General features: G+C 39.0%; 1 protein-coding gene across 1 annotated transcript in view; it reads right to left on the bottom strand.

Moving 5' to 3' along the window:
• Positions 1-10,340, bottom strand: part of LOC107734430 (neurobeachin) — a 128,615-nt gene that overhangs the window by 25,903 nt on the left and 92,372 nt on the right. Inside the window, 8 exon segments of the mRNA XM_016546381.1 lie at positions 678-1,697; positions 2,031-2,223; positions 4,073-4,196; positions 4,306-4,387; positions 5,082-5,190; positions 6,822-6,914; positions 7,421-7,518; positions 7,903-7,965. Of these exon segments, the coding sequence (XP_016401867.1) occupies positions 678-1,697; positions 2,031-2,223; positions 4,073-4,196; positions 4,306-4,387; positions 5,082-5,190; positions 6,822-6,914; positions 7,421-7,518; positions 7,903-7,965 (1,782 nt within the window).

The following is a 10,340-nucleotide window of genomic DNA, read 5'->3' as shown; positions in this document are numbered from 1 at the left end:
CGCTCCGGCCGGACAGGGCATCACAATTATGGTAAGGGGCGTAACATTTCCGTCACACGCTTGAGGTATTCGGCCAATCACAATGCACTGGATAGCTGGCCAATCAGAGCACACCTTGCTTTTTCAGACCGATGAGCTTTGTAAAAATCGAAAGGCGTTTCAGAAAGGCGGGGCATAGAGGAGAAACAATAATGTACAGTATGTGGAAAATAATGTGTTTTTGAACCTTAAACCACATAAACACATTGCATTACACCAAATACACAAAATAATGTTCTTTTTAGCAACGTCATATGACCCCTTTAACTTCTTTCGTTACTACTTTTTTTTTTTTTACATCCTCTAAATATTCTCCTTTCCCACAAATTTCAAATCTCATTAGTGTCAAGGGTGTTTAACCCTGCTCCTACAGGGCCACCTTCCAGCAGAGTTTAGCTCCAGCCCAAATTAAACACACCTGATCCAGCTAATCAAGGTGTCCAGACTCACTAGAAACTCACTGGAAAAGAGCATCATGAACATTCTTCCTAACATGTCTTCTTGTATTCCACAAAAGAAAGAAAGCCATACAGGTTTGGCACAACATGAGGGTGAGTAAACCTTTCCAAGAATTACCATCGGTGGGCAAACACAACAAATAAAAAATAAAATCAAAAGATATAATGAGTGATTCGCACCTGCGTGGTGGCTGTAGTCTGAATCTTCTTAATTTCTTTGTCCTTTCCATCGTCGGATCTCTCTGTGTCTGAAGTGGTGCTGGCTGCGTCCCCTCCGCTCTTTCCTGCCCTGGCCTCCCCAACCTCTTGCTCCAAACACTCTGCTGTCCTGGCTGCAGCCTGAGCCTCGGTTTCTGCCAGTGTGCTGATGTCCGCCAAGGAGCTGTGCAACTTAAACCCATCATCTTCTGTTAGGCCACTTGGGGTTTGAACCAGATCTGAACCACAAGAAGTCATGTGGGCCAGCAGGCTGAGGTCGTCACTGGCGCTTGAAGTGTGTGGAGTTGTTGGACAATGGGGCTGTTCAGGGCTGGGCAGCACCAGGGGCTCCGTCGACGCCAATGAGGGAAGCAGCTTCTCATCCACCTTGGGGAACAGGAAGCCATTGTTGCTGGGAACGCTGTCCTTTTCATCTGCCAGTGTGATTAGAGGACCCAGGTTCCCATCGTCTTCAGTCAATCCCACCACAACGCTTTCCTCCTCTTTGGGGACAAGACTCCCATTGAGCTTGTGAACTGCTGCACAGTAGGCGCTGTCCAACAGCGAGTCTACTTCCACCAAGGGACCATTCTCCATGCCACCTCCTCTTCCAAGAACCTCCGGGGACAGATCCAGATCGTCTAATTTAACCTCTGTAGCCTCCACCTTCTCAGCTTTGATGTCCACCAGCAAGTCATGGACTTCCACACGTACCCCTGCGGCCGACCTTTCAGCTTCGCCCTCTGGACCTTTGGTCTCGGCCAGCAGGTTCCGAGAGTCTGCGTTTTCTCCATAGTCTGCCTCGCTCTCTGGTGTTTGCGTCTGAGATGTGTCATCGATCTCGCGGATCTCCAGGTTTCCGTTGACAGTGGTGGGTTGGGCGGAAAGGCCGGAAATTGTGCTGACGGAACCTTTCTTTCCTTTCTTGATGTTCTCTTCCTCTTGTCGTTGGTACTCCTCGTACATCTTTGCCAGGTACTCTTTGTGCGCCTCATAGGTCACCTAAAGAGGTGGGTAGTAGTGGTTGTAAGTCTACCTTTGTGCTAGTCTACTTTCCAAGCAGATTTTTATCTTATCATCTTCACCATTAGATGGATTCAACTGGATCACTTTATCCAATTAGAAAAAAAAAAGACTTGTCCGTTTAACTAAAATCAAATACAATTACTGTTAGTAGTATGACCAAAAGACAAGGCCATAGAGTGGAGACGCTAAAAATAACAACTGTTTCATCCTTCACTGACATAAGAAATGCATTAAAACCATTAAATATGATTTTACGAAACTAAATATATCAAGAAAAGAGCTAAGAGCTGCAGATTGGTTTGCTCTAACCTTGGAGTGGGCGATGGAGAGTGTGTCCACCCACACGCGCCAGCCTCCCCACTCATACTTGATGGCATGGTAAAGCAGGATACGGAATATGTTGTAGACCATTTCAGTGATCTTCTGCTCCTCTGGGTTCTTTGGGTTAATGTAGCCCAGAGAGAACATCCAGTCCTGCCACACTGAACACTGCAGCAGACACCTACACACATTACAATGACACCATGATGCCAATTTAGATAGAATGGACTAATTCTTCACTCATGCAGAATGTTAACTGATGTAAAAGATCTGCCGCTAAATTTTTACGACACCTGTTTTTAACAGTGGCTATACACTAATGGAAAACATGGTTTTCGAAAGATACTAAATTTATGCATGCTCATTTCCTCTATTTTTACATTTAAATTACCTTTGAGTCATCTAATGCTCAATTTAAGTTAATCTTCCAAAACACTATTACTTTAATAACACCGTTAAATGTAATTTTTTAAACATTTAAAAATCAATATCCATATCCATTTTTCATACTCAACATTAATGTTGTGATTTTATTTTGTATTCCTTTTTTTAATAGTGTGTGAAATATTGCAAATTATGCTCTGATAAATATTTCAAACAGTCGTAAGCTATATTATAGTCCCATGACCTAATTATTACCCCATGTTGAATTCGTTCCAGTAATGGAAACCTGGAAACCTTCACTCTATGTAATCAGAACTAAATCAAATCTAAACTTAGAGAATCACTCTGTAAACAAAAGCTGAACGCATCAGAACCACATAAAGACAAACAGCCTACGCAAAGTACTAAGGAGGGAGTGGTTTATGATTGTTAGAACTTGCTGGAAATACTCCTCTCATCTCAGATTCCAGACACGTCTGCTCACTTCAGAATGCCGGGCTTGTTATGGAATACAGAAACAAGCAGTCCCACTTCACCACTGCTAAAATAGTGTGTGAAATATTGCAAATTATGCTCTGATAAATATTTCAAACAGTCGTAAGCTATATTATAGTCCCATGACCTAATTATTACCCCATGTTGAATTCGTTCCAGTAATGGAAACCTGGAAACCTTCACTCTATGTAATCAGAACTAAATCAAATCTAAACTTAGAGAATCACTCTGTAAACAAAAGCTGAACGCATCAGAACCACATAAAGACAAACAGCCTACGCAAAGTACTAAGGAGGGAGTGGTTTATGATTGTTAGAACTTGCTGGAAATACTCCTCTCATCTCAGATTCCAGACACGTCTGCTCACTTCAGAATGCCGGGCTTGTTATGGAATACAGAAACAAGCAGTCCCACTTCACCACTGCTAAAATATGCATTGTGATTTTGGTATGCAGTTGTAACCATGGCAGCAGCTGACTGAGTGGGCCTGGATGCATGGTGTGCCGTGGGCTTATTTAGGATAGAAGTGTGCAGACACACACATACACACTCTCTCTCTCAATGTACCTAAATCTTATTAATGAGCAAATAAGGCTAACCTGAGTCCAACAGGTGACAGTCAGGCTTAGCCTCCACAGGAGCCCATGAAACGGAACAATGCAGAGAGAATGCCACTACAAATCTTCATTCCTTAATGCATTAATTATGACACTAATTGATTTAATAGGAGGGAGCATCTTTCCCACTGAGAGGGAGAGGCTAAATGCTTCTGATGTTTGCATACAGCTTGCTTGTGTAAACATATTGTAGTGTCTGCATATGTCTGGGTTTCTGTGGGCATGTTTGTACGTAAGAGGGGAATTGTATGATGTGTGATTCATCTTGTGAAATTCTTTTGTATGTTTATCTATAAATATTAGGTTTTGTTTGTATGTGTGTCAGGGGTGTTTTCTCAGAGGATCTAAGGGAGGAAGTGCCTTTTTACTCAACAGTAAAAAGTTATGAATTGTTTGCTCATTGATATTCAATGCTAAATGGCCTTCTATTGGCCTTAACATGAAAAAACTGTACATTCAGAACATGAATTTACTTTAGACAAAAAACCTAAACACAGATTTAGTATTCACCACTAGTGTATATAAACAGCTTACCGTCTGTTCTCTCTGCTGTTACTGAAGAGTTTGATCATGTCGGACAGGAAGAGGCGTCGTACTTCCATCAGCTCAGCGCTGGGGGAGGAACTTTTAAGCAGCGTAGCCATAACCTTCAGAATCACTGAGAAAATCAAAAAGAAGGAGAGAGAGAATTGAGAGAGAGATTGATCTGATGTGTGTTGAAATTGATCTGATAAAATAACTAGAAATGAAATGAACATCAGACTTACTGGGGTTTTGGATCTTGACTGTAGAATCGGGTTCTGGGTGAGGCTTATGCACCACCTGAGTGCAAACCTGTTCTGTTAAGATCTACATTAGACAAAATTCAGTTTGATTAGATCAGAAATCAGTTATTCAAATACACATTATCATCATTCTTATAAATATATTAAAGATAAGGTTTCAGAGAGAACGCTCTCAAGGAAGCCTTAATAATTTGTTAAAATATATCTGAATATAAATAATAATAATGAATAATATTTTTGCTAACACATTATTTAATATATTCTATTTTAATACACCATATTCCTAAATTGCCCGGCACTTGGATATTATCATTTTAATAAACAATGCTGTTTATCATAAAGCTGCTTCAAACACTTTTCATGCCTAAAAAAACCTTTTACTCTTGGTAAAATCACTGCATGCATGGCCTCGTGGCTCATTGTTTTAATAACTGTGGCAATAAATATTTATTAATAGATATAAATGATTACAATGGCACCATAAATTTATTAAAATGCATTGAAGTGTATTTTCCCCTCGTTTTACACAGACATGAATATTTCTTGTTATTGGACACTTCTGCTTCTAGTAAAAATTAATCATGGTAGTTATAATCATATAACCATATAGAGAATTTCTACAATGGATTCTCCATTTGTGACAGCTGCCATATCACAGAGAGCAAAACATACTGAGAGGACCTTTAGAAATACCTTTATAATGCATTGTATACAGAAAGTGTTTAACCTAGAACCGTTTCGTTCAGACAAGTGGATACCTCATAGAGCGTGTTGTAGGTGGTGATGGTCACAGTGCTGGTGTGCATCATTAGTCGCTCTCCGAGCAACGTGAAGAGGCTGTGTGTGTGCATGATCTCCACCTTCCCCCTGCACACAGACACACACACACACACACACACACACACACACACACACACACACAGAGCACAGGGGGAGATGAGATAAGAGGCGCATGTGACATGTTGTTTGCAGTGACATTGACAATGCAAAGGCAGGTATAAACTCACTCACTGGTTCAATTTTACCCCACAGCCTTCCACACCATTAAGATCAATGAGGAGACGCAAGCAACTGGCACACTGATGTGATTAGAAGTGACATCGCACTCCTCAAGGGCACACACACACACAACACACAGCTGTCAGTGGCCCTCTTACAGCCTTTCAGAGACATCAGTGTTCCCGAGCACATCAGTCAGGGGGAGGGGACATGACAGCACAAAGACCGCCGGACAAATACATTTAATTCACCACTCAGACAAGGCTGAAGATGCATATGACAAATTAATATGCAAATTAATGACACACACAGTTCTGCACGTGGGCGTGTCTAACATAAAGCTAAATTTCCTAAATATTAGTAATAAATAAAAAAAATGGGGAAAAACAAGTTTGGGAAATGACACTAACCAGATTTTATTATATATTCTATTTGAAGGATTAACAAGTGTTTTTTTTTTTAATAATCTGATTTTATATTTAAGCAGGAAAGTGTCTGAATTATGATGAATAACCTTAAAGGGGTCATATGATGCTATTTTAAAGATCATTATTTGGTGTAACAGAATATGTTGACACTTTAATGTTCAAAAAACACATTATTTTTCAAATATTGTACATTATTGTAGGTCCTCTATGCCCCGCCTCTCCTGAAACCATGCCTTCTTTCTTTGCGTGTATATTTGGGCGGCATTATGCAAATATTTCCACATCGTGACGTAGACATGTGGGGGCGTGTTTGAACAAGGCATTTTAGCCCGGTTTGGATCAGCCTTCTCTTTTAGATAGAATAAATCCTTTTGTGGGAGACTTTGAGCTTTGTAACTCTGCAGATCATATACATGCACAAACAGCCACATAACACATTAAAGAAAAGGAGAAATCGCATCATATGACCCCTTTAATACATTGTAAAATAAAACAAAGATTATTTCAGTCTTATATATTTATATTTAAGTCTTTCTCCTTCAAGATTTCACATTTAATTTGATTTGTTTCTTGGAATTTCTATGTAATTAATTGTGATATTTACTAGCAATTTCTGTGTGAAAATAGTTTAATTACCAAATTGTTTTCTTTGTAGCATATTGTCTAAAGCTCTGCCTTGCCGGACACACGAACTGTCAGGACAAATATTCCAGCAGTTGCTCATGCTTTTAACACTTCCTGTCAGCTACAGAACACTTATTCTCTAAATTTCCCCTCCTGAAAGGGTCGGGTCATTTCTGTCCATGCGGAACCTTTTGAACTCCTAAAACTCCAGCTGTGTTGTAATTGAAGGGACTATTTCTATAAAGAGGTTATAATGTATGAGACTTTCAGAAATATGCACTGCTTAAGCTCAAGAACTTGAAATGAAGAAACTTAACATGACAATTAACCGCACAGTAGGAATGACCCAGCTGAGGTTTCTTTGTGTGCTAACATACCAAATACAACTTTGTATGCTCATATACAAAGCAAGGTCTTCACACAAATGTTTTGATCATTAATACTCACTTGTGTCCCAGATGTTTCAGGAAGTAGCCGAGAACTTTGAGAGCTTGGACTCGTATGCTCTCGCTTTTGGAGGCCAGGAGCTTGTAGATGACTCTGAAAAGTAAATAACGGAGATACATAAATTGTGGGAAATGTGGTTTCATTATTGAATCATTGCAGATTTGCATCCTGTGTTTTCACTTGCTGTGCAGTTTGAGAAATATAGATGCGAGTGAGAGGAGTAAACCATGGGTTAACTGGCTGGTTACCACATTCTTCAAAATATCTTCTACCAAAGAAAGAAGGTTACTTGGAATGACATGAGGTTGAGCAAATGATGACAGAATTTTTATTTTTGAATGGACTATAACTATGGAAAACTATGGAAAAATTATGAGAACAATCGGGATTACATATCAATTGACAGCCTTAGTAATAAAATGCCATAAAGATACCCAGAGGGTGTGAATTCATAGGGTGGGCAGTTCAAACAAGCACTTAAGTCCCTTGCGATGGGTTGTGAGGCGAGAGGGAATGTGATTGATGCAGCTGTGACAGCCCAAATCTATTTCAATTACGTAATCGGACTATGCAAGAGCTGTTTGTCCCCGAGGCCTCACCGTATTCCATTCCTCTGGTCGAAAGCAGGGATCATGGAGGCAGGGTGCTCAGACATGAGCGCGACCAAGAGCTGGAGCACATCATGGATGTTTTCATCCTGCCGGAGAGAAAAATGAACAAACAGACAGTGAACCAAACAACAGTAGACTGTAACGATCCACCAGATACCCTTAAAATGTCTGGGTGTTATATAATGCTGCACTTAACTAGCAGTTTTCAGGATTGTTTTCAATCAAATGGCTGCAGAGATGGTGCATTACTGCAATTTCATGGGACTCAAAGCATTAATGCAGCTTTCAGGATAAAATTAGCACCTTCCTGATGGACTTAAATACTTCTGACTCCTAAGGTGAACATTTCAGCCTTCCAGACAAATTAAAGCAGCTTGTTTTTCTTAAAGAACATGGAACAAGGTTTGTTTAATAAAGGCTAAATAAAAGTAGACCACAAGACCTTTGCTCCGTTTATTGATCAGTTTTACCTCATGCATGGTTAGCAGGTAGTTTAATATGCTCTGCAACTCATCTTCCTTTACTCCTCGGTCCTAAAAGAAAAAGGAAAGCACACAAAAATTAGATATATGCAGGCCCACATTATAATTTGTCTAATTTTTCTAGATCTAATTTTTACACAGGTTTATTTTTACTTTTGATAAAAAAAATGTCCTTTAAATGTGGTCAATATGTCATTTTATTTATTTTTTAGTCCATTTAACTCAGACTTAAATTGCATAAAACATTAGCTGACAAAAATAAAAATGTCAAACTGCAACAGAACAAATTTTAACTGAAATTTTAAAATGTTAAAAGTAATGGAAATGTGTATCAAACATAGAAAAAATCCAAACCATACAAAAATACAACAAGAGTTACTATATTGTGAATTATTCCTAATTTAAAGACTTCTATTAATAAAAAATAAATGTATTATTATTATTGATAATAATAATAAAAAAAAATCTATTTTTTCCCCTTTTAACATTTTCCAGTATATATTAGTTATTCGCTTTGTTGATGCTTGAGTTAAAGGTTTTTAAGGCAACTTATTAAAGGTCTTGCAATGTATTTCTTACATGCTATGGACATCGGCTGTAAAATCATCTATGTTTTGACTTTTAAACAAATACTTTGATATTTATATAATTGACACTTAATTGATACTTAAGTTGGGTTTTTCAAGGTTCTGAATGAATAGGAAAACATTTGATGTTGCGGGTAGCTGCATTACATTGTGTTAGCGTGAGTCTCAATGCTTTGTTTGGTGAAGTGAAGGGCATTCGTGATGGATTGGGGCCATTATTACAAGCCGCTCACAATGCTAATAACTGCACGAAAAGCGAGAAAAGGTGGAAGGGGGCAGAATATAATAGGAACGAAACAAAAAGGCAGCGGCTAAATGAAAAAAAAAAAAAAACGTTCTGCTTGGCAACCACATCATGCTTCTCAAAACAGGACGATAGCGTGTACACGTAACACACTCATTGCTTTGTGTCGAGTGATGATCCATAATGCAATTCTCTCCGTGTTGGCCTCATCAAGCCATCTGTATTGTTTTTAAACAAAGGCAAATAAACAAATTTCTGCACGACTGCCTTTCAAACTGGATCAAATTTCAGGGAAAAATTAGGATAAATTGTGTTATTTTAACAAAGCAAACGTGTCTTCTCGCTGTCACTGCTTGGGAACTAATGCATTTTACCCAGGCTGCCTGAATCATTGACATGTCAAATAAAATCCGTTTTGAAGAACAAAATGCTGATGCTGATAACAAGGCAGAGCAGAAATGACATGGAATATGTTACCACATGTGTCAAATATGTTTTTTAAAGTTTTATTATAAAGTCTAACTATAAAATATTCATCAGGGATATTTCTTTTTCCTTTCTGATACAATCTTTGATGAATAGAAAGTAGTAATATATCAATAATTGCAATCAAATACATTTGAAATGAAATACAAAAGGCACAATAAATACTATATATATATATATTTAGCTACCTGTGCCCTTCAGCAAGTAGAAAATATACAGAAATTGAATAAAGTTATCAAACACTAAATTCTAAATTAAATATAGTTGAATCCTTAAAGCTATAAAAGTTATTAATTTCCTCTTTTTTTTCTTTTGTTCTTTGATGAACGGACATCACAGCAGCTGGGTTAATAGGTTATTTTGGGTGCAGTTTCTTTAAGAGCTGCCACTGCTGAACGTGACGCGGATCTGACACGCATCGTATTTTCTCTCAACTCTCTTTACCTTTTCTGACCCACTTCAGGTCTTAAAGTCTCTATTAATGAGCTGACGAGCTGAATCGGGTGTGTTAGATGATGGAGACAGTGCCTGGGTGCTCCAGGACAGTTTTGAAAACCATTGCTTTTCAGAGATATGTTCTCTGAAATGTTCTTCATTTATGTTCTTAAATGTGACTCATCTATAACAAATACTTACATGCATGCACAGTTTTAAGGCAACTTTAATCGCCTTTTTGGTAATTTCATGACTTAACTGACCACCAGTTTTAAGGCAGCTTTAATCGCCTTCATGACTTAACTGACCACGACACTGCATGCACGTCGTTTCCTTCGCGCTTTGATATGAAATGATAAAGGCCACAGCGCGCGCCGGCGCCTTTGTGCGTGCAATTGAAGAGCGCGCGCCCAGTAGCCTACAGTACCGTTTCCGCGCTCGTTTGACTCGCGCCTGGCGCTGAGGTGAAGTGGAGTGTGCGTCTGAAACGTCTCCTGTTTGATGTGCTCGTAAAGACGTTCTGAGACTAACAAGAAAAAAGAGACAGAGGCAGCAGTTGTGAGTGGGGTGGCCAATACTAGCCCCGCCCCTGCGTTAACGGCGTTAAATATTTTTTACGCGTTAAACTGAAAAAATTAATCGCCTGCGTTAACGCGCTAATTTTGACAGCCCAT

The sequence above is a fragment of the Sinocyclocheilus rhinocerous genome, unplaced genomic scaffold (assembly GCF_001515625.1).
Source record: "Sinocyclocheilus rhinocerous isolate Xijiao unplaced genomic scaffold, SAMN03320098_v1.1 scaffold1211, whole genome shotgun sequence".
Lineage (NCBI taxonomy): Eukaryota > Metazoa > Chordata > Actinopteri > Cypriniformes > Cyprinidae > Sinocyclocheilus > Sinocyclocheilus rhinocerous.
This window is presented reverse-complemented; position numbering and strand designations above follow the sequence as displayed.